At 40.4% G+C, this 24767-nt stretch overlaps 1 protein-coding gene and 1 long non-coding RNA gene across 3 annotated transcripts in view; one reads left to right on the top strand and one right to left on the bottom strand.

Moving 5' to 3' along the window:
* The first annotated feature begins 167 nt into the window (after positions 1-167).
* On the top strand, positions 168-8693 carry LOC120373324. The gene is made up of 3 exons (XR_005585487.1): positions 168-536; positions 4200-4431; positions 8557-8693. It is a non-coding gene; the product is annotated as an uncharacterized LOC120373324 (long non-coding RNA).
* The window catches only part of FAM81A (family with sequence similarity 81 member A), a 67102-nt gene continuing 49007 nt past the window's right edge, over positions 6673-24767 (bottom strand). For both annotated transcript variants that reach the window (XM_039491602.1, XM_039491601.1), the window contains 8 exons: positions 23996-24066; positions 22272-22545; positions 21396-21514; positions 12173-12302; positions 10010-10116; positions 8565-8700; positions 7916-8111; positions 6673-7358 (listed from right to left, as the gene is read on the bottom strand). In XM_039491602.1, the coding sequence (XP_039347536.1) occupies positions 7237-7358; positions 7916-8111; positions 8565-8700; positions 10010-10116; positions 12173-12302; positions 21396-21514; positions 22272-22545; positions 23996-24045 (1134 nt within the window). In that variant the 5' untranslated portion in view covers positions 24046-24066 and the 3' untranslated portion in view covers positions 6673-7236. The remainder of the gene's footprint in view (positions 7359-7915; positions 8112-8564; positions 8701-10009; positions 10117-12172; positions 12303-21395; positions 21515-22271; positions 22546-23995; positions 24067-24767) is intronic.

Here is a 24767-nt window from a genome sequence, read left to right as displayed (position 1 = left end):
ATAAATGGAATTAACTCTTCTAATCAAAAATCTGTTTGTCTTGTCTTCAGAAATGCTAGATCTTCGGGGGAGCTAGAAAAACCTCAGTTGGTCTGACCAAATTGTGCTGAGGATAGGAGGATATCACAAGTAGTTCTCTAATTCACTGTCAGCGAGTATGGCAGCTTGTCTGGGCAGTAGGGATGGCTGGGAAGTCTTGTCAAGATCCCCAGGAGTTCTGTTGGGAGTTGTCTTAAACGTGGGTTTTTTTGGAGCTTGAAGCCTCAAGAAGCAGCCAAGAAGCAGCAGGCTGAAGCTGAAGAATGGAAGCTGCTTGGAAAGAAGACTGGAACAACCTGGAAAGCAGCTACCTGAAAAAGCAGCAGCAGTAGTAGAATTCCAAGGTTGCCTTGGCAACGAGGAGCTACCTTGCCAGCAGCAACAGAAGATCAGTAACCGCCACTGCATCTGCAGCAGAGGAGCAACAGCCACACTCTGGGGATCGGGCAGGACAGAAGGACCAATAGAGGAATCGGAGGAAAATTTAAATAAGGAGCGTAAGTCTGATCTTTTTGATCTATTATTTAAGAGTGTATGGGTTTGTCTGTGAATAAAGCTGGATGCCTGCTTCTTGAATGAGATCTCTGCTACCCATCCTGCGACTGGCTGATCAGCGGATGTTACAACTCACAGGATGTTAAATGTCAGGTGTTAAATGTTAATTGTCACGTGTTAAGTATCAATGTTCATGTTAAGGAAATGTTTTAATCTGTGCATGCAGTAATGGTTTCCCATATGTGTATATAGGGGCTGCATATACTGCATTGTATTAAGTACGAGGGTAAATTATATCATTAAGACAAAAAGCCTTTATGGATACAGGACCTCTATATGCTTGTTACATTGAAACCTCTGTATTTCTTGTATGTGTTAAGATATCTTATGTAGTTTGTGTCTTTTGTTTTATTGCACTGCTTTAACTCCTTATGTAATTCTGTTGCATTTTACTATGCTCTATGCATCCTTGCTTGCTTCGTTTACTACATTGTAACCATTTATTTCCTCAAATAATTCTTTTGTTTTTGAAGAGTTACTGCTTGTGTGTGCTTCCTAGAGAAGAAGGCTGTATCCCTGTGCTTTCAGAGGTCAGCAAGACTAGCCTGCTCTGGGGAGCCCTCTGCGAGTCAGAGACAAGCCCCCTGGTAGCACTCTGGCAATTCCTTTAGGGCGAGCCACAATCTTGTTTACACCCTTTTGTTAAAATTAGACAAACTTGTAAGTAACTTAATTAGTGTCTAAAGTTTTGGGTAACAAAGCCTCCCCCTGCTGCCGGAAGTCCTGTAGTGCTATGAAAACTGCCCCATACTGCCAGAAGACATTGTAGCACTATGGAAACTTCCCCAGACCTCCACACGCCATCATAGTGATAGGCAAACCTCCCATGTACCACCAGAAGCCATCACAGCAATGTGAAAGCCTCCCAGGGCTGTACTTAGGCATACACAGCATACGCAGCTGCGTAGGGCACCCCAAAATTGGGGGCTCCATTCCCCTCACTGGAATCCCCTCCCCCACACTGGGCAGGCAGGCTTCTCCCCGCCCCCAGGCCAGCCCCTCCCTCCTCAGCTGGTCAGCTGAGGGCTTCTGCCTCCAGCTCTGCCGTCCCAGCACCGGGGAGCCCAGAGGAGTGTGGCAGGTTACTGGTGGTGCATCAGCCTGGCCCACACAATCCAGAGCCTGCCTGCACCACTTGGTCTCCAGCGGGGGCTGGGCTGGGGCCAAGACAGGAGAAGTGAAACTTCCATGTGGGTCAGCGGGGAGAGGGGTGAAGCGGGCCGAGGTGGGGGAGAGGGGAGGAAGGGACTTAAAGTGCCAGTGCGCTCACTATCTCTCACCACTTCCCTCTCTCTCTCTCTCTCTCTCTCTCTCTCTCACACACACACACACACACACACTCCTGATTTTACCCCCCAATCCTGTCCTGATTTTTCACACTTGCTATCTGGTCACCCTATCTCACACTCACATACACTCTGCCTCTCACAAGTCACAGTACCCCAACACAGATTGTCACACACACATGCAATCTCACACTCCCCAACACACACTGTGTCAGAGTCTCCCAATGCACAATCACACACACTGGCTCTCTCTCACACACAAATAAACACACAGACACACTCTGTCTCTCACACTCACACACACACACACACACACTTGTAGTACTGTCATTGTTATTACTGCTTGGTACTTCCTGTCAAAATGCTCATGGCAAGCCAAGAGTGGCTAGGGGCTGGAGGAGGGCTGTGGGCTCTGGCAAGATTCAGGCTCCGTGTGACAGCGCAAAGCCTGCCTTGAGCCACTGCAGGTGCGTGTCAGCAATGGTGGGGGGGGGGGAGTTCTGCAGGTGGTGACTGTGCCCACTTGACACACTGGGGTAAGCAACACCAGCTGGGGACCACCTTCAGTGGAGCATAGGGGAACCAGTTTAATAATACTGCGTATGGCCCCATAAACACTAAGGACAGCCCTGAAGTCTCCCATACTTCCAGAAGCCATCATAGCATTCTACTGCCACCTACTGCCACAAGCCATCGTAACACTATGATAGCCTCCTTGTACTGCCACAAGCCATTGTAATGCTATGATAGCCTCCCGATTCCACCACAAGCCATCGTAGCACTCTGAAAGCCTCCCCATACTTCCAGAAGCCCTCCTAGTGCTATGAAAACCTCCCTGTACCACCAAAAAACATCATAGAATTATGAAAGCCTTCCCCTACTGCCATAAGCCATTACAGAGCTATAAAGGTTTCTCTTGACCACCACAAGCCATCATAGTGCTATGAAAACCTGCCCGTACCACCAGAAGCCATGATATCACTATGAGAACTTCCCTGTATAGCCAGAAGCCCTCATAGTGCTACGAAAGCCTCCCAGTACTGCCATAAGCCTGCATAACAGCATGAAACACAAACCCAAACATATTGAAATGGGCCACTCCTAAGGGAGAATGTTTGTGGTCACGGCCATCATTGGCATTTCTGTTTCTGTAAATTCAGCAGGAAGGAGGGGTGAACCAGTTTGGAAAAAGTTACAAAAAACTCCCACCTCCCAACCTTTGCCCATCCCTAAGCTTATCCTGGACCAAACTGTTCCCAAAGTTAGAAAATATCTGGTTCCTACAGGCCATGAGATGGTAAGTATACTTCCACCTAATCTCTCCCCGCAGTTTGCCTTCTGTGGATGCTCTTCTAAGGCCTGTGAGCTTCCTTCAGGGGACATAACGATGGGCCTATTCATACCTCAAGCCCCTACATTAGTATCTGGAGTCAACTACATTGAGATTTAGTAATTTCTCACTGAGCCCTGCTGCTCTCTCTCTTTATGGGTAAAAAGTATTCTGGAATTTGCAGCTCACATAGTCCTGAGAAATGCCAGTTTCCTCTTTTCCAACCTCTCCCCATTCATGCAAGATTAGTGGCCAGAAAAAAAAAATCTTCTTAATAATCCCATGGTCCTTTCAATTCACTAACTGTGTCACTCAGCCTAGGGCAGAAGGCCTCATGTATGCCCTCTGCAACCCTTAATCCTCACATTAAGACCAAATCCTGAAGTCCTAATTTAGGTTAACTCAGTCAAAACTGTACTGATTTCCATAGGACCAGGATCAAACTGTATGGGGCAAACCCAGTTTCCAGCCTAAGATACTCAGGTTGGTTGCTGGAGAGATCCATGGTCGAAGGAAAGCTGGGGAGGAATCTTCCTTGGAAAGTTATAAAGTTGATCCACTGTGGAAACTATTCTCTGGAAACCCTCCAGTTCAACCTTAACTCATCCCACTGCCTGTTCCATTTCTAACTCCATCTCCTGACAGGGTTCTGTGCCATACAGAAGGAATAGTCCCTGTCTCCTAAAACCTGCACTCACCAGAGGAACCACATTATTTCAACTGTCCGAACCACTCTGCTACTACAGAAAGGGATGCCCCACCCCTACCCCCTCCATTGAGCAAAATGAAGGGACCACATGATGGCAGAATGGCACTAAAAACCAGAAGGGGCTGCTCCATTGTACAATGACTGAAGACTCTTCCTCTTGGTTTTACAGAGACTTTGTAAAGTCAATTTAGAAGCAAATTTTAGTTTTGCAAAAGCAAGCTTTTAGAATACCTAGCAGCATCAATCGAAATATCCCTGTGTCTGTGTGTTTATTTCAAAGGCGACAGGTTGCTGAGATTTCCCGAGAAGTGGATTTCACCAGACATCTTCAGTTGATATGAACAGAAGATGTGCATCCCAAATACACTGCTTTGAAAATCTCAAACATTATTTTGAAAGGATTAATATTCCCCTGCGGAGAAAAAGCAAAACCAGCTCCTCTAATTCTCTTGTTCAAGCAGCATGAAATGCAGAGACCAAACAAGGAGTATAAATGATGACAAGTAAATTAGGTGTGTACATTTTTCTGTGTTAGTAATTCAACCCCATAGCTCCGAGCTTTATTTTGTTGAAACCCCTGTTGTGATTCATCAGCAGATCCCCTTCCATGAGTCCTCCCACCGTGCCCCAAAACTGCTGCCATTGTATGTCCTTACTTCTGTCCATTGTGTCCTTCTCTGCTATCCTTTCAGCCAGTTCCTTCCCCCTGCTCCCAGTCTTGTTTTCCCACCTTTGGCTTTCTCTTTTTGCTGCACATCCCTGCAGGCTCTTCCTCTCCACTCCCACACTAACCACAGACCACATCCTGCCTGGGGCTTGAAAAGGATATACGTGGGGGTCTTCTGAGACTGAACTGCACATGTTGTTATGGCTGAGTTGAGTACCACGGCAGCAGGCAGGAGAACCATGGATCAGTGGACTACTGAACCCTGTACACATCCACTGCTCCCACAACCGGTTGCAGTAAGGGGCCACCATAGAAGAAAGAAGGAAAGGTGAGAGGGAGAGTTTTACCTGCATGGTTGCAGACAGCAATGTAGATCCAGGTCAGGTAGCTTTCTCTCTCTGCCCCAGGGCTCTTGTTCTCTCACTCATACCTGCCTGGCACCCACCCCTGAAGTTTGGAGACACGGGTCTAATGTTGTTATTTAGTAACATGGATATGGATATGATTTTAGAAAGATATAATTTTTGACCTGAAAATGTCCCCTTAATCACCTTTAGGGAAAAAACTGTTTTCAAAAGCAAAAGTCAAGTAATCAGCTGTTTTATATATGGGCTGGATCACACAAGGTTTTACAAGAGAAACATTTTTATTAAAATCATATATAAACTGTTTCTCTGACTTACTGTATGCTTGTTCATTTCCTGTAAGATTCACTTTCTTACAGATTTGCTATTATAGGAGAAAAATCTCTTTTGTGGGGAGGCGGGGGGAAGAGGGTTACAAAACGCCAATGATTTCTTCTCCACCACATATGGCTAAATATTTACCAGATAGGTATACAGACATCAAGAAAAGGAATTTTAAAAACAACTTTTAAGAAATACCTGTAAATGTTTTAACCATCTCCTTCCAGTGAACAGGAATCTCATCTCTAGCTACCATTTTAATTATACTTCACAGCAGGTGGCCAAGTGGGAGATACAAAGTGGGACTAAAAGTGTCATTTTTGCCATTAGAGAGCATTGGAAATCAAAGCTGTAAAGTTTTAAAGTAAGTTCTATAATATGTTAAACACACTTTGGGCTATATTGGCAGCAAATGCTAATTTAGCCCTTGATCCAGCAAAGACTTTGCATTTGCTTAATGTTACACACTGCATTGTCCTACGGAAATCAATGGGTTTTAAGACCTTGCAGGATTGGGGCCTTAACTGTTGCACTATTTGTTCCACACCTTTGGCCCATAGAAGTCATTGGGATTTTGCCACTGACAGTTCAATGGCACCAGCATTTGGCAATAGGCCTGGGCAAAAGTCCATTGAAGCCATTGCAGACTCCTATTGACTTCAATGGATTTTGGATCAGGCCTTATATTCTGAGTGATGGCTTGATCCTGCACCACTTGACGATAACGGGAGCAGGATTAGGCCCTGAATGAATATATAAAATATTTGTTTTCCCATCTAGATTACTACACACAGTGCTGGTGCTAATTTTCATTGTGTAATCTATTATGGAAATTGAAATAAGCACCCGTGTAATATAAAGTACATTAAGAGATGAAAATATTCTTTGGAAATTTTGTAAATGCAATACTAATTCAAATCTACTTATCCATGCTCAATTATTAAAACCTACCTAAATAAATTAAATTTGAAGAGTCAGTTGTCTTACATCAGCAATAAAAATTCCTGGCAGATCATATCTTACATCAGCAATAAAAATTCCTGGCAGATCATAAAACAGTTTAAGATACATCAAAATGCATCTTATTTTTACATCATGTTCTCCAGAATTATTTGAATAATCACTTTCTCCACTGACAGCAAAACCCTCAAAGTTTACACTGACATAATGAAACAATGCACAAGAACACAACTGATATTAAAACTTACAATAAAATATTGTATACATTATCCTTCACCCCCATCTCAGCTCTACGTAGATATTAATTAGAAAGATCACAATATCTAAGGACTTCGAACGACATGTTAAGTTGCTTGTGTTGCTCAAATGGATTATTCTTAGCCTACAACTACAAAATATAATACTATATAGTTAACATTCACGCACGCACGCACACACACACAATATTTTTTTAAAGGAAGCAAAGGTGTCATTTATGATGGTATTTGGATTTTAAAAACTGGCTAGAAGCCGGTTCTGCTTCCAGTGAAGTTAATGGGAACATTTCCAGTGACTTCAATGGGAGAAAGATCTGGCAAGGTAGTGAATTGCAAAGTGATATTGACCTGTTAAGGCTTGACTTTTAAACAGAGCAATTAACTATGGGTACAAGTGATAATATTTAAAACCCACCAAAGTGGAGGCAGCACTATGGCGCCTTTAACAAATTTGGCATCACATTCACCAATGTGTTACTCCACTTTTAAACAGCGGTAACTCCACTGAAATCAACTGAAGTAAGACAATGGTGAGTTAGGACTTTGCTCCCTAAAGATTATTTATCAACTTAGCTATTCAAAGCTTGCATTTACCGCTTACAGTAAACATACACACCTGTGGAACAGAAGCATGTTATTTGGTACATGCACTTAATTACAAATTGGAATGAGGCTATAGCCTATTTAGACACATAAATGCTCTTTTCTCTGAATAAATCTTGTGATCAGTCATGGTCTCGCCTCTCCCTATGTCGGAACTTCCTGCTTCATTTGGTGAATCTGCTTCTGTAGCTCATCCCTGTCAAGTTTCATTTTGGCTTCTAGAACTTCCCGTAGGGACCCAATGCTCTCATAGATAGCCGCAAACCCTAATTACAGACAGAAATTGAATTAGTTTTAATAATAAAACTAAAGAACATTAGAAAGCAAAATTCAAGATTACAACATGTAACAGTGCATTTTTCATTATCCGTAGGGCAAATGTCCCTAATAAAGACAGACACTGGGCTGGTGCAGATGTGTGAAACTCCATTGAAGTCAATGGAGCTGTGCCCATATACACATTATGGTAGCCGGGAGCTGTTGGAAAGCACAAGTCCACACCTGGCTACTCCCTCAACAGACTATTGAATTCTTCTGTTTTCTACAGACAAAGAAAACGACAACAAGAAATCTAAATGTAATTGGGTTTCACTCTGCTTTGTAGGAATCTCACCCACAGTGCAGATACCTGTGGATGCAACAGGTGCATGCACAGTTTTGTAGGTACATCTTTGAAGTACCCAGTTGAAAAATCGGTCCCAAAGTTGGTAAAGAGCTTTGAGATCCTTAGATGAAACATAAATTAATGCAAATTAGTATTATTATCATAGCTAAATTATGGTAGCAGAATTCAGAGAACAGAGCTCGATAGTAGTGGTCCTACCAGCATTAACTTCAGTTTTCATTTCTTTTATATCTTCATTAATCTCCATCTGAAGTTTGCTGATTCGAATATTTATCTTCTCTTCAGCCTGCTTTGTTCCATGTTCTTCCACAGTTATTTTTTGTATTTCTTCTATTTTATCAAGTTTCTCTGACATCTGGCTGAATCTCATCTCCATGGCCCTCTCACTCATTGCCTAGGATCAGTGAAAATAATTATGTTTGGTTATTCTTTGGGTAATAAATTACCAAATTATTTGGGTAATAAACTGTTCATTCCCTGGATACGCAACAAGTGTCAATGCTTACTTATCATTTTCTATACAAGATTTAAACGTTTATGCAGTTATAAAATATAGTTAATAAAAAATATCAAATTGGCTTGGTCACTGTAAGCTGCTTCTTCATTTTATTTTTAAGATAGAATATTTGTAAATTTAAAAATAATGTTCAGATTTATCTATCATTATAAGATGGGTTTCAAAAGCTCCCAATCAATGGGAATTTTATCATTGCATCAACAGGAGTGGATTTATGCCCATATTGTGTATTTCTGAAAATCCCACCAAATGTCAACTCAGCAACATTTTCTTGTATATGTCTTTAGAAGTATTTTCAGAACATTTTATTCTTTTATTACAGAAACCTACGGTCTTTTCCTTAAGGGCCAAGGAAATCTGATCAATTTTCTGTAAAAGCTCTTTTTCAATCCGTTCATGTTCCTGTTCCAACCAGCTGCGGGCAGACAATATCTGGCTGCTGAGTTCCTCTACCGCACCTTTTAATCTAAGAGAATAAAATAAATGAGCATATCTGCAAATATACAAGAGCATATCAGGTTCTTTGATTACTGGGCTGTAGAGTTTTTATGACAATCAACATAAAAATCCCCTTTTTCCTCCATAGCATGTTTGTCAGCATATTCATGCAATGTTTTGAAATTTCACACTGCTAGGCTTGTTTTATGTTAATTGTTTCATATAATCAAGGTTGAAAGAATAGAACAGCAACTAGTTGCACAAAATATGGTTGCAGTATCTCGAGGCATATACGATGCAGACCCTTCAGGAAATAGTATGCCATAGCCTAGAAACAAGTGTGACATCCCACTCACTTTACAGTCTTTGAAGCCCATGAGAGTTTGGATTGGAAAGGGCTGAGTAAAGATTTTAGGATTTGGATCTACATGTATACATTTAAATGTGCTGTAGTATTTGAAGTCTTATGCATTTGCCTCTCTCATTTTGGCATGGTGCTGAGATAGTTGCTGTAACCGTATGTGTACATACATATTTGCAGCCAGTTTGAAACTGTTACAGCTATTGAATTCCATGTCTGGCTGTCTGCACATGTATATACAGTATACATTCTTTTCCAGGTCTTACTACTCACATTTGGCACACAATGTTTTACAAATTTAGTTCAAAGTGGTTTGTGACCAGATTTACAGAAGTATTTAGGTGCCTAAAAATACAGAAAGGTGCATAGTGGGGTTTCCAAAAGCATCTACACAGGTTAGGAGCTGAACTCCCACTGCAAGTCAATAAGAGTGAGATGCTGAACTAACGTAGCTGCTTTTGTAAAATCCACTAGGCGCCTCTCTGCATTTCTAGGTGCCTAATTATCTTTGCAAATCTGGCTCTTACTGACAGGGGTGGCTCTATGTTTTTTGCTGCCCCAAACACGGCTTTCGGCGGCACACTTGCGGGAGGTGCACTGGTCACGCGGATTCGGCGGCGCGCCTGCAGGAGGTCTGCCAGTGCCACACCATCGGTGTCCCCGCCGCCGAATTGCCACCGAAGCCGCAGGACCAGTGGACCTCTCACAGGTGCGCCACCGAAGCCACCTGCCTGCCGCCCACACAGCAACCAGTGCCCCAGGCATGCGCTTGCTGTGCTGGTGCCTGGATCCGCCCCTGCTTACTGAGTCCTACTACAGCAGTGAGCAAATGTACAAATTAATGTACCTTCATTTGGGTCCCCAGTCCTTCAACACCTCACTCATGCAAAGATCTTCTCATAAGGGTTACTCAGGGTTTGCAAGACTAGCCCTTGATTTATAAGTAGCATGGTTTTCCAATAAGGTGAGTACTCACTTAACATCCAGAAGGTGGAGCTGTTGGTTGCTCTCTTTGTAGGCAATCTTCAGTTTTGCTTCTTGTTGCATTATTGACTGCTCTACTCTGCTCAGAAGGTAAGAAATCTGAAACAGAATTCTGAGTTTACTATTTTTCTCCTCAAACTTGTCACACATTGTGCTTGGAACATAAATACTTATAAGATTTTAAAGGGATGCTGCTCTAATTGATGGTCCCAAACTTAAACCTACTTGCAAATTTTCCTTTTAGTTTTTTAAACTGTCCTCATCATGCAAAATCTACTAAGCCACACAACTGGAGTGGCAGCATTACTAAGATCACAATTTCTCAGCCAACAACAGAGGGGAGCTGTGTCCTTGCAGGTAGAGCATCTGCCTGGACCTTTTTTTGTGAGCAGTTGAGGAATATATCACCTAGCCGCAACCCACCTCCAGAACCTCCCTGTGAGGTCGCTCTCAGGAGTACTATCCATGGTACACATCTCTTGGGCAGGCCTGCATTCTTCCTTCCATTACCTACTGGGCTTTCCAAACCCATTGAGAGAGCATGAGGGAGGGGGAGAATAGGATTTATCCCAAATGCACACTTTAATTCCTATTATTGTCCATGTGCACACATCAGGTCATGTTACAACCTCATTCCAATGCTGAATTCTCATTGACAACAATGGTAGTTACACACAAAGATTGATGGTAACATGTGGCCCATCCAGAGAACAGCCCTGTACCAGCAGTCAGTGTGCTGGCAATCTCGATGAAACTGTAATTTTAAAAGTTACTTCTTAAGAGCTATCAGAGGGGTAGCCGTATTAGTCTGGATCTGTAAAAGTAGCAAAGAATCCTGTGGCACCTTATAGACTAACAGACGTTTTGCAGCATGAGCTTTTGTGGGTGAATACCCACTTCGTCTTAAGAGCTGTACACCTCACTACTTGCATTACTCAACACATGAGAAATCTGAGTTTATAAATTAAGGGAATATTTTAATTATATGTGTAGAAAATGCATCTTAAACCAATCCAATCCATTTCTAGAAATCAGCTTCTATATTTCAGGCATTCGTTAAAACGGAACATATTGTTTTAAAAGCTAGTAGGAAAAAACCTGAATTATCAGACTGCTCCTGTGTGCCAAGCTTTAGATCAGTGTGAAATTTTTATGGCATACAATGGAAATGCTAATGTTCAACTACAGTAACATGAAGAGTGAGACTGTAGTTAGTGGGTTACGGAATATAGATTTTTTCCATGTTTTAAAATTGTAAGTGTAACCTACTTGAATCATGGAAAATGTCTTTGTTGAGCTCTTTTCTTATCAGGGTTTAAATACAGAAGTTGGAAGTGTCATGGGATTGATTTTCCTCTGTGACTAATATACCTACAGTACCACTGGCTAACTCAGTGGGATTACTTGATGTGTTTGACAGAATTATTACTGCACAGATATAGGTCTAGACTGTGAGTGGCCCCTGTGAGGCCACACTAGTGCACAGGAACAAGCAAGAAGCTTGTCTCTCACCTGCATGTCTGCTGTAAAATAGAGAGAGACAGGAAAAGCCCTGGCATCACCCCCTCCATGCTCGCCCATGGAATCAGGCTGGTGTGTCATGCTATTCTGTATACCTATTTTCTTATATGCAGCATTTTGTATAACCCAAATGGCTCGTGAAAAATGCACAAGGAGCAGCACCCGTGGAAACTGTGCCTGCATGGTGCAAAATGTTCCTGGTGCTCTTGCAGGCACTCTGCATCACTCCTGGTTTGTGGCTGAATGCCACAGACTAACCCAGAGGGAACCCCTACTGAAATGCAGCCATTCCTGGGGTTGCTCACAGAAGGCATTAGAACAATACTAGCAACCATTAAACAACATTTTTGGGACAGGAAATTACGAATACTTTATCCAGTTAGAGCAATAGAAGAATGTAAGTAGGTGAAATGAACGTACCAATTCAGATTTGGTCCAGATTCCAGAGCAGACACATTTGCATCTACATTTGCACAGTGTCATGGGATCTTTAATGAGTAAAAATGATCAGGACCTTGATTATGTTTCTTCTGAAAGCCAGCAACTCCAGTGGCTTCAGCTTAACAATATGGTGTTTTTGTTCATGAAGTTAAACTCTCCCTCTTATGAAGATCACTTGTTTTATACAACATACCTGTATTTCTGCCTCTTTGATTTTAGATTCCAAGATCATTTTAGAAGCTTGTTGGTCTTTGCTTAGGCTTTGAAGTCTTTCATATGTAATTTTGTGCTCTGCAGACAATCTGGCTAAACCAGCATCGCACCTATTCAGATAGATAAATAAATACCAAAGCAATGGATGACTGTAGCTGAACACAATGTATAGGCCAAACTTTTAAAAATATATCTATTTTAGAATGGACATTTCTATGAAGGTATCTGCCTTTCTTACAAAACATTTCTTTTCTATGAAAGTCAAAGAAATATTGATGTCTCATAACATCCACCCAATTGCCCCATAACTGGTATAAGTCTCCATACTGTACTAGATGCAATCCTGCGGTAGATCTCAGCTCTGAGATCATATGGACAAAAGGTGTGCTTATGGAAATCACATTACAAATTCAAGGTTATACAATTTCAATACCTTATGCTATTCCTTATGATCCATCAGACATTCTCTTAAGGTGTGTGTAATTGGCCATTAGTCTGATACACAGGCAGCCACTCACACAGTTTACTTATTAGATGCAATTAGAAAGTAATTATAAAGAGCATATTTAAATTATTGCACCTAAGCTGCTTTGGGGTTTACATGCTTATTTATACTTCTATTCACAAAATAATAGAATGCAACCATATTAACTACTGCAGGGCCAAATTCTGCAGTCATTAGTTTTTTGAGGGTTTTTTTTTCTCCGGGTTAAGTTCCCATTAAAGGCAATGAGAGTTTTGCCTTATGAACTGGCAGAACTGGGCCATAAGATTGACCATTTCCCTTCTGCACATTGGAATACTTCTGTAATTCCACCACATTTTCAGGACAAATGGTGTGTTAAAGTACATGCCTGTGTTTTTTTCTCCCACTTTTCAGAAATATTTTTGACTGAGAGATTTCATCTACAATAATACAATAAATGCATTAACTGAGTTTTAAATATATAGGTATTGTAGGTTCAGGAGAAAGACCTCTCAAAAGTATGAGTAATGTGTATTTTTGTTAAGGGAAATATGTAACTGTCATAGTTACATAATCTAATCTATGGAACTGATTCAGATCAGATAGTTGAGGTTTTGGAAGGAGCAGGCAGTGGAACATGACAAGCAACAGCAAGCTAACCTATATCCAAATTAATCTCACATTTTAACCATTTTTGGTATCATTTCAGTTGGAAAGCATTCACTCAGGGATGCACTTTCATCATCTGAATTATAGCAAATAGCATTGTTACCTTTCAAGCACAAAGGGAAAGTAACAACTCAAATGGCAAACAGAAGATAAGCCACTTAGCAATATGGCAGAACTACAATATGAAAATAATAAGAGAAGCAAAGTAACAGAGAAGTGAGAACACATTAGAAAGTCATCATTTAGCAATTCAGTGTACTGGAGCAAACATGTGATATGGACAGCAAGAATAACTTAAGTTGGATGTTTTTCAAGAAGATATGTTCTAAGAATTATTTTGGGGAAGCGCTGGCCAGTGTTATACAGGAGGTCAGACTAGATAATCATAGTGGTCCCTTCTGGCCTTGGAATCTATGAAAAAAGTCAACATAGGACTAAAGATGTACCACCAGACCTCCAGACCAGGGTATCTATGGAGTATTTGGAGAAAGAACAAAGGCTAAAGCCCTCTATGTTGTTACCATTAGTGGAAACCAGAGACATGAAATTATCCTGTGTCTATTCACCAACAGCACATGAACTCTGAGAAGTGGTTAGTCTTGTGTCTGAGTTCTCATAGAAAAGTATAAAAAGCAATTGCTTTGAAACTACCGTAGCAAATGTATGCAACAGGCTTCTATAATTTTTATGGCACATTGTTATTTTTGGCTCATATGATCATAGTGGATCTTTGTTGTTTGTGTAATTGAGTACATTTGATAGGGGGCAGCTGGTTGTATGGTATGGAACATAAGGGATTTCCAAAGTATCCCAGATTCTGATCTCAGTTACACTGATGTAAATCTGGAATAAACTGAACATATTAGTTTATATTTTTCCAGGTATATTTTGGTAGGTACCATATGAAAAACGGTGGAGGCATCAACTCAGTGTTAAGACATCAGCATGCTCTTAATGTTCGTTTTACTAGGATTTTTTAAAATTTTATTTAGTACTCTAGTGTGGCCAAAAGAGAGAATACCTCTATGCTGTACATTCAAGCATGTGGTTGGTATCTGCCCAGAAGAAAGTACAGATATGCTGCAGCTATGGGGCCAGATTCTGACCTCTGTTACACTAGTGTAAATCTGTAGTTAAAGGTTTGTAATGATAAAAGAATGTTTAATGAATGTCTCCACTGGTTTTCAAATGGTACCAACCAAAATGCAGAAAACTAAGATAGCATGATTTACAATTTGAGTAATACCTGTTTCTTAAAATAACTCTGGTTCAGGTTTATGCTAGGCCTCAGGTTTGAAGACAAGCTAACAATCTCAAGAGACTTCAACTCTATTGGGCCAAAATCTCATTACAGTGACTATTCTCATGAGATTTTAGCCACATCCAAATTAGAATAAAAATAGAACCTCTTTATGGTTTTGAATTTTACTCTGTAACAAAACCCTGAGGATGGCATACAAATCCAACCCCACTCCAGTCATACTCCTATGAAATCTGAACAAGTTCTGGTTTCAGGTTCTTTTTTGGCCAATCTCTAACTTTAAAAAGTTCTTTTAAATAAAAATGTATCAATACCTGCAGTATTAATTAATTCCTTGTGCTGTTATCTGTAACAAAATCATGTTGCCAAGCCCATACACCTAGCCAAAAGCATGCTAATGGGACATAAAGACAAAAGAGAAAAGTAACTTTTTTGTACCCTAACAGATTTTAAAAGGCCAAATAAAAAATATTTGGCACATATTTACCTGAAGTAAGATCATTTAAAAAATATGAAGATACAAATGAGAGGGATTAGAAGTCCCTGAAGAAATTTTGTTACTTGAAATCTAAGTGCTGAGCTTACAAGGCATAAAGGACCTGATTTTCAAAAGGTAGATGCAAAAATACACATCCAGTCACCCACCTAATTTGTTTGTGTAGTTACTAGGGTTATACATGCAATTAGAATTTTGTACAAACAAATAATATAAATACATAGTGTACATTTGCATGCTTAATATGCCCATTTTGGCCATACAAATAATCACTTAGTTTCACAGGCATTTTTCCATGTGTAATTGCAAACACACATTTTTGGAGATTAGACCAAAGGTATATTTTGTTGTTTGTTTGTTTTGTTTTTTCAGAATGTTTACTGCAAGATCCCTTTACAAATTTCTGTATGTATGTGCACTCAGTAAGTAAAAAAATAACATAGAAGGAGCTGGCTTTGTAAACCAAGTATTCTGGGTTTCAGTATACAATATAATTGCAGAAACCAGTGGTGTTTAATATAAACTGCACAATTATGGAGCAGCTGCCTTCCAAATTTCGGTAAGCAAAAGGAGTATTTAGTTTTATGAATCACTGAAAAGTGTTTTTGTTGCTAAGAAATCATTGGACAATATGAGGAGAGTCTGCTGTTCTATTACTTCTGAGGTTATACGTACAGTTGGAGTTAGGGGTGTGATTCCCAGCTCGCATAGACATACTCATGCTTACTCTCATTGAACCAGCATGCTAAAAACAGTAGTGCAGCCAGGGTAATAGTGAGCAGCAACATAGAGTAGCTGAGTGGCATATGTACCCACAGGTTTCAGTCAGGTTTGTACTTTGCTAGCTTGTGCACTTGCTGCTGCTGGGGCACCCCAGCTACACTTCTATTTTTAGTGCACTACCTCAATGAGACCTAGTGCAAGTATGTCTATGCAAGCTGGGTGTCATAAACAGATAGTTAAGGGTTAATGTCTCTTTTACCTGTAAAGGGTTAAGAAGCTCAGTAAACCTGGCTGACACCTGACCAGAGGACCAATAAGGGGACAAGATACTTTCAAATCTTGGTGGAGGGAAGTCTTTTGTTTGTGCTCTTTGTTTGGGGGTTGTTCGCTCTTGGGACTAAGAGGGACCAGACATCAATCCAGGCTTTCCAAATCTTTCTGAATCAGTCTCTCATGTTTCAAACTTGTAAGTAATAGCCAGGGAAGGTGTGTTAGTCTTATTTTTGTTTTCTCAACTTGTAAATGTTCCTTTTTTGCTGAGAGGATTTTACCTCTGTTTGCTGTAACTTTAAACCTAAGACTAGAGGGGGTTCCTCTGGGCTATATGAATCTGATTACCCTGTAAAGTATTTTCCATCCTGATTTTACAGAGATAATTTTTACCTTTCTTTCTTTAATTAAAAGCTTTCTTTTTAAGAATCTGATTGATTTTTTCCTTGTGTTAAGATCCAAGGGGATTGGATCTGGACTCACTAGGAATTGGTGGGGGAGTGGAGGGGGGATGGTTAAATTCTCCTTGTGTTAAGATCCGAGGGGTTGGATCGGTGTTCACCAGGAACTTGGTGAAAAAGCCTCTCAAGGCTGCCCAGGGAGGGGAAGGTTTTGGGGGGACAGAAAGTGATCCAGACACTGAAATTTCTGGATGATGGCAGTGTTACCAGATCTAAGATAGTAATTAAGCTTAGAAGTGTCCATGCAGGTCCCCACATCTGTACCCTAAAGTTCAGAGTGGGGGAGGAACTTTGACAGGGAATCACACTAAGAGCTCCAAGTGTAGACATAACCTGGCTGTAGCTAGTGGCTAAATGCTTATGGGCATCAAACCAAGTACTATACAGCAGGAAGTACACAGAAGTACAAAAATGGTTTACTTAAGACTAAATCCTGTACAACACTCATGTGACTTGTAGTAGCATGACATATATTCAAATGTGCAAAATAGCTACTCGGGGTAGCAGTGGTTACACATTATGCACTATTCTGCCATCCAAGCAAAGGATGTATTAGTGATGGGACAGTTGTGTGTCGGGAACAGTCAGCATGTGTCAGGCCCTGCCCCGCCCCATCTGCCTGCTCAGGGGGAAAGGGAGTAAGCAAGCACACAATGCTTGTTTACTCCTATGTGCCTGGAACCAAAGAATTTAACAGTATATCACATGGCTGAAGAATCTACAAGCAGAGTAACATTTCAATGAGTTTTCTTACTGCAAATGCCATAGGCATCAGCATGCTTACATTTATTTTGGTGCCTTTATGGAAACTGAGCTCTCTTGTAGAAATCTGGCCCCAATTCTGAGTTTTGAGCCCTTCTAAAAATTCTGGCCATAATGACATGGAAAGTTAAAAGAGACTGGTCAAGCCAGAAGCAAGAGGGAAGCTCAAACTGCATTTCCAAGTACCAGATCAAAAGACCACCAAGATTTTTTTAAACTTTAAAATAGTTTTAAAGAATAATCTTCCACCTGCTAGATGCAAGATAAAACCCTCACTCTGTAAAGCATGCTGCAGTTCTGGGCTTTTGCATTCCTTTGTGTCTTATGATACAAATCTCAAGATGTTGTTGGAATTACACCCGCAATTCACCAAGGAACAAACGTTGTAGGGACAAAAAAACAATATTCAAGAACAGCTAGTTGTAATAAGCATAAAAAAGCATTCCAGTCCACCCAGGATGGCTTATCAATTTTTTTGAAGTATTTCTTGATTTTTATGCTTTTGTGAAAAAACATAATGAACATAATTCACCGTGCACAGAAGTTTTAACAGCTGTTCCATTCATATAGCAAGGAAATGCACCCCGGTGCACAGGGGCCAATGCAAGGCAAAACTTAAATATTTATGCATTTATGCATAATTTACAACCATTGAAGCCCATAACAGTGGGCTTCACTGGTATGTGGGACCTTGGACATCTGAACATGTGTGCTACAGTATATCAGTTTACTGCTAAGACACTTTGAAAAGATCATCCAGTGTTGTAATAACACAGATTTAAAAAAAAATTGGAATAAATATAATCTCTCGTATTCTTCAGGGCATAAATCAACCTCTCATTACTGCGGATAAAGAAGAAACTTTCCCTATTGGCATGTTATTCCCTATACCTGCCTTCTGCGGGGCTTCTATTAACTTCCTTTGACAGTAGCCAGGACCAGCTACTTCAGAGACAAAATGCTGGATTAGATGGAGAACTAGTCTGATCTAGTGTGGCAATTCTCATGTTCCTAAATCTTTCATAAAATTTCACATAGTTTAATGATGCTGATTATTTATTATTGATACTAATAATTTATGGTGAACTTGTACAGCATCTTTCATGCTGAACAATCTCAAAGCGTTTTACAAAATGATCAACAAATTATACGTAAGTAGAGATGGGCATGAGGCAGAAGCTGGAATCTGAATTTAAACTTTCCCAGAGTTTGGAGGGTATTCAGCTGTACGGATTTAGGCTCATCCCTTTATAGAGATGAGAACAGCTGTGAAGTTCAGATTCAGGTCTGAATTTCTCCAGAATCTGGGGGAGTTTGGATTTGGGTTATGCTTCAAGAGCATCTGTTTATAAGGATAATACTACACTCACCGAGAAATGCAGCTACCTGGAAGAACAAACAGAATAGCTGTTCAACACTGTACAGATGAGATGAACTACAGAATGGGTTACGATAGTCAAGAAATAATACCATATCCATTTGAAATTGCAAGGGGAATTTTAGATAGGCAGAATGTAATCACCCAAGTTTATATTTGGCCAGAATCCTGGATTAACACTCAAATTCTTACAAAAGCTGGTCAAAAGTTAACTCAGAGATCTAGCCTGATAGCCAGCAGGCCAGACTCACCCTTTGGGTTCTCCTGGTGGAACAGTTTGGGTGAAATTATACAAGCGAGTTCACTTCAAATTACTGATGAAATAACTGCAAGCAATTTAGGACAGTCTCCCACTACATATTTGTATAGCACCTAGTACAATGGGGCTGCAGTCTCAGTTGGGATCTTTAGGCACTACTGTAATACAAATGATAATAATTATAATCAGGAGTTGTGGGAATTTTTACAGCAAAATGTGATTGTAACTGAAGGCAGTTAATTCATTCTCACAGAACAATGTCCTAATTGAATTCAGCATTTTACAAAGTAAAACAAGTTTTCTTCCCTCCCAGGGGAGAGTTCAACAAAATGCCTGATGGGGAAGCATGAAACAGCAAATAACAAGAGAAAATAAACTGGTTCTGTCTCAGTAATGAAGATGAATTTCCAACCCCTGAGGCACTCTGATGACTGACCGTGAGCATTGCACTTTGTGTAATCTCTGTCATGTAGTTATAATTATCGGGGGCAAGCGAGACCTTCCCTGAGTAAACATATCAAGAAGAAATAATGGTCTAAGTGCTGATAGCCAACCATCATCCTTCATTTTAAGCGCTTTGCCATTTAGGGCCACATTTTGGCAAGTTCTCATTCATGGGAGTACTCTCATTGAATTCAGTGGCACTACTTGCATGAATGAGCACTCACCAATGTGAATAAAGGCTGCACAAGCTGGCACTAATTGTGTTGCTCTAAACATGGGATCTTGTAGAATCTAACTGTGAATCCTTTATATGAAAGAGAGCTATGCAGGAAGACTCATGCAGATGAATTTGGCAGTGACCCTTCAGTGATAAATAAATATTGTTCAATAGTTTGTCTGACTTGAAGACAACAAAGCAAGAGCTGGTTTTGTTCTTTCCTGCTGTACATAAAAGAACCGGCTGAAAGTCTGAAAAATCAGTCCTCTATAATCAGTGCTTTAAACCCTGTTTAAACCATTCCTTGGAAATTGGGCTAACAAGTCAATGTGGAAACTATATGCTGCCCAATATAGACACCAGGAAATCTTACAGAAACTTTTAACCTTTCACCTCCTTCAGCTGAGTTTTTCCAACCTGTTGAAGGTATCAGTAAATCATTTCAGATGAACCACAGGCAACTAGCAAAACTGGTCCAGCAAAAAAGAATGGAATGTCTTCAAAAATCCAGATAATGGGACAAACTCATCCTTGGTGTAATTCAGCAGAACCATCTATCATAAAGATTCTGTACGCGAAATTATCTCCTCATCTACAGCTGTGCAACCCCACTACCTTCCGATTGTGTCTTCATTGTCATTGGTGCCAGCTGTAAGTAGGTTTGTCCAGGTGTCATTGACAGTATAATCTAAAAACAAAGTGTAAGGGCTTGTCTACACTTAAAATGCTGCAGCAGCTAAACTGCACCGATGCTGCTGCACCACTGCAGCATTTCAGTGAAGAGGCTACCTGCACTGGCAGCATAGTTAATCCACCTCCTCAAGAGGCGGTAGCTATGTCAATAGGAGAAGTCCTCCCATCAACATAGCCCTGTCTACACCAGGAGTTAGGTCCACACCCATGAGCGACATAGTTCTACCAACATAAGTTGCTAGTGTAGACCAGGCCTAAGTGAGGGCTTAATTTGACCTGTAGAATCTCTATGCCAGGAGTCGGCAACCTTTCAGAAGTGGTGTGCCGAGTCTTCATTTATTCTCTCTAATTTAAGGTTCCGTGTGCCAGTAATACATTTTAACATTTTTAGAAGGTCTCTTTCTATAAGTCTATAATATAGAACTAAACTATTGTTGTATGTAAAGTAAATAAGGTTTTTTAAACGTTTAAGAATCTTCATTTAAAATTAAATTAAAGTGCAGAGCCCCCTGGACTGGTGGCCAGGACCTGGCAGTGTGAGTGCCACTGAAAATCAGCTCGTGTGCCACCTTCGGCACACGTGCCATAGGTTGCCTACCCCTGCTCTATGCTTTCCTCCACTCCCTTTACTTTAAACCCTGGGAATAACATGTAGTTTATCTAATGTTTAATAAGATTAACTAGTTTGTTTCTATTTCTTAAAATACATTCAAAAGCAATATATAATTTTATATTGCTCCCTGGGAACGCAAACTGTTCCATGGTACCTTTATTACAGGTGAGCTAATGACTTAGTTCCAAAAAAAAAAAAAAACCAGCCTGAACCTCAGTCCTTTCTAAAACTGAACCAAACTGAAGCATTTTTAGAATTCAAGCCCATTTACTGAAGTCGAATTTAGAGAATTAATAGTCATGTAACTAGTTTTAATATTTGATACTGGAATGCAGATTATTGTGCATTGCCATGAAAACACTGAGCCAAATTCATTCTAGGAGTTAGGCCAAGGTTAAATCTGGGCCACTGTCATGAAATGTAAAAGGAATACTTCAAAATTAATAGAAAATCAGCTGATTGCAAAAAATACCCCCAGAACCGACACTTACCTTGCAACTCTCCCCCGAAGATCTCCCAAACCAGACAACTGACGCATTTCCAGGCTCTTTAAGGTAGAATTAGTTCCATAACTGAGGTTATCCCTGACACGTATCTGTTCCTGCAGTGTCTATAAGGCATTAATATGCAAACAGGAGTTCAATAAGCCACTTATTATACATTCAATAGCCCAATTATTATATTTAGCTAAATCCAAATAAAATGTAAAATCTATTTTTAAATTTAATAACAACTGTTTTATAGGCATGCAGAAAGTGGTGCATTATACTCATTTATGGCTTCTCCTGATTTTCAGGGCCCAATCTGCACACACAACTCTCCCCGAAGTCACACTGGAAGCAGAATTGGGCCCTGAAATACTAACCTATATTTGTCCATCTACCACTACCATCTACTAATTTCTGCAGAGGTCAGGCTTAAGATTGCATATTTGACTGTGAGTGGATCACCTGGATGTGTGCATTGTGGGTGGTGCATGTGGAAAGTGAAAGGGAGTTTTTCTTGCAGAGGTGAGGAGTCTGTATGCTTAGGTGGTAGGGCCTTTAAACTTAGGTTGAAATGCATGTTAGCGCTGCATTAACTGATGATTTCCTAGGTTTTCTAGTTTTGTGCTGAAAGGAAATAGATTAGCACCACAAAACTGTTTGTGTAGAATTTATATTTAAAGTCCTGCCACCCGTACTATTTTTTTCATAGCCACAAAAAGAACTACATACTCTGCATGCACTTTGTAAGGATGTACACACAGTTTACAAACTCTTCAGATGTTATACTTACATCACATATTAAATCTTACTAAATTTTCTGATTAAACTTGGAGTCAATAGCAGAGATGGCGTCAGCTCCGGGAAAGAATCAGAACATACCTCAATGTCCCGGTTAAGCTGCCTCACTATTGCCGTTATGTTTCGGATGTGTTCTTCTAAGAGTTGCCTAGCCAACCGATCTCCTCCCCCTTTGTTCTGCATTCTATGCAAAGTGGAAACAATGTCCTCCTTAATGCGAAAAGCGTGTTCCACAAGGGCAGCAGTTGTTTTCTCATGGCTTAGAATTCTGTCTTCTAGCTGATCCACAAGACTTGCAGATGCTAATGGGACCGCGGTCAAAGCTTGGCTGTGTAGTGGTATATTTCGAATCCGTCTAACAAAAGAAATATATTCAAACAAATGTATTATTAATGCATTGCCAGATACTGAGGACCGTACTCAAAACTCTATTGTAGCTTTTAACCACAGCCATGTATGTGAGATTGATACCACCTTAGTAGAAGCACTGGGGAGTAGAGTGCCTCCAGAAAGAATACTACCACCCAGAAATCCTGAACACTTCCAGGGAGAGGCCCACTGCTCTACATAAGCAGGTGCAGCATTTGCTGCCATGAGTGGTAGGTGTAAAGAGAAGTCAGGGCCTCCTCCCCATCTCACCTAGGGTGACTAACCCAGGCATGTACACTTAACAAAAGGATATTAGTGTGTTTTGTGATGAATTAAGACAGACAAAGTAGTGTGGCTGGGAACATGAACTCAGGATGTTTTTGATTAAATTTTGCAAGTATTACTACACATGTGCAAACTTCGCAGCTGCTTTTTTCCATCCTTGTTCAAAGCAATAACTGCAATAAAGTTAAATAAAAATAGACTAAGAAGGAATATCTTGAGTCTGCATCCATTCTTTTCTCTTCCAATAAGGCTACTCCTGGAGTATGCATCCAAAAACTTCTCCTCTTGGGAGCTGAATAAATACATGCTAACGCTTTGGAAATCCAGGAGGGACAAAATCCAAGCTACTCACAGTCTCTAAGGCAACTTTTCAAAAAGAGGTCAGCTCCCATTTAGGCACCTAAATAATTGTGCAGATTTTTCAAAAGAGCTCCACGCTAAGCAGCTTCTACTGAAAGCAATAGTTGCTGCTGAGGTGCTGAGACTTTTGAAAATCTGGCCATTGATGAACGCAGTCTTTCACAGAGTTAAGTTTTGTAATCCTTTGGGGGAAAGATTTTCAAAGGCGCAAAGAGAAAATTGGTATTCAACTCCCATTGAAAGTCAACAAGCATTGACTGCCTAATTCCCCTTTGTGCCTTTAAACAGCTCTTAATTATTTTCTTTATACACTTTAGTTATTTCTTTTTTTCTTGTATTCTCTATATGTTATCTGATATTCATAGAGGCCAAATCATGAAGTGAAGGCTAAATTCTGTTCTCACTTACATTGTGCTGTAATTTCACTGAAGTTAATGGAGATGCAACCAGAATGTAAATGAAGGTGGAATTTGGCCCTAAATTTTTACATTCACTCCTTACTCATGAAAGACTTCCACTGGGACAAGTTCTGATGTCCTGGGTTTTCACTCTGTCACAGCTGAAGCCAGTAGAAGTTTTCCTTGAGAAAGGACTGAATAAAAGCTAAGGGCGTCAGGATTTGGCCCGTGATTTGGATAAGCAGAGTATATGTCTACAATATTTAATTTAGTTTAGTTGTTGCATTAAGTACAAAAGCGACAATGTTAAGCATGATTGTAAACAGAGAATTAAAGAAGCACAGATACTCCTGCACTCTGTAGATTCTAGATTTCTAACATGACAGACTGTACCTTTCAGTAGGGGCTGAAAGTGTCGGAAAGATTGGGCTTCGCTGTGCCATTTTCTTTTCAATAATTTATGTCTGTTGAGAAAATACACATTAAATTATTTAACAGTTGTTTATATCTGGCACGGAAATGACTTTGTGTATCTGTTTAAAGTGAACCTTAAGATTATGCTAGCAACTCTAACATTAGAAGACATTTTATATATTGCCCATGATTTTGCTTTCAGCCTACTTGCATCCAAAATTTGATATAACACAAAAAAATAGGGAGGAGAATTAGATGACTAGTCGACCTCAAAGCGCTTTACAGTCTGCAATGTGTTTAGCCTCACAACCCTGTTCTGAAATAGGGAAGCATTATTACCCCAATTTTTTACAGTTGGGGAATTGAGGCACAGCGAGGCTAAATGCTTTGTCAAGAGTCACACAGGAGGTCTGTTCTTGGTGGAGTGAGGAATTGAATCTGGCTCCCCATGTCTTAAACCAGTACCCTCACCACTGGACCATCCTTCCTCCCAGAACAAGGTTGGCGCAGGCAGTGGCAAAGTGAACTTCTTAACACCAGTCCGTGAACAGGACCACCACCAGGGATGAGAGGATATTACTATGTCAGGGCTTAGGCCAGGTGAAATTTGCCCTGTGAAAGGCCTATAAGGAACTCAAGAGGTTCTGAAGCCTGGTGTTTGTCTTCTACACAGGGATGAATTTGACATTCAGTTCTTGGCCTCTCTCATGAGAGAGAAGAGTGCCAGATAGTGCCTCTGGTGGCTTTGTGA

This window comes from Mauremys reevesii, linkage group 10, assembly GCF_016161935.1.
Source record: "Mauremys reevesii isolate NIE-2019 linkage group 10, ASM1616193v1, whole genome shotgun sequence".
Lineage (NCBI taxonomy): Eukaryota > Metazoa > Chordata > Testudines > Geoemydidae > Mauremys > Mauremys reevesii.
The sequence above is the reverse complement of the archived record's forward strand: the minus strand, read 5'-3'. Positions and strand labels throughout refer to the sequence as shown.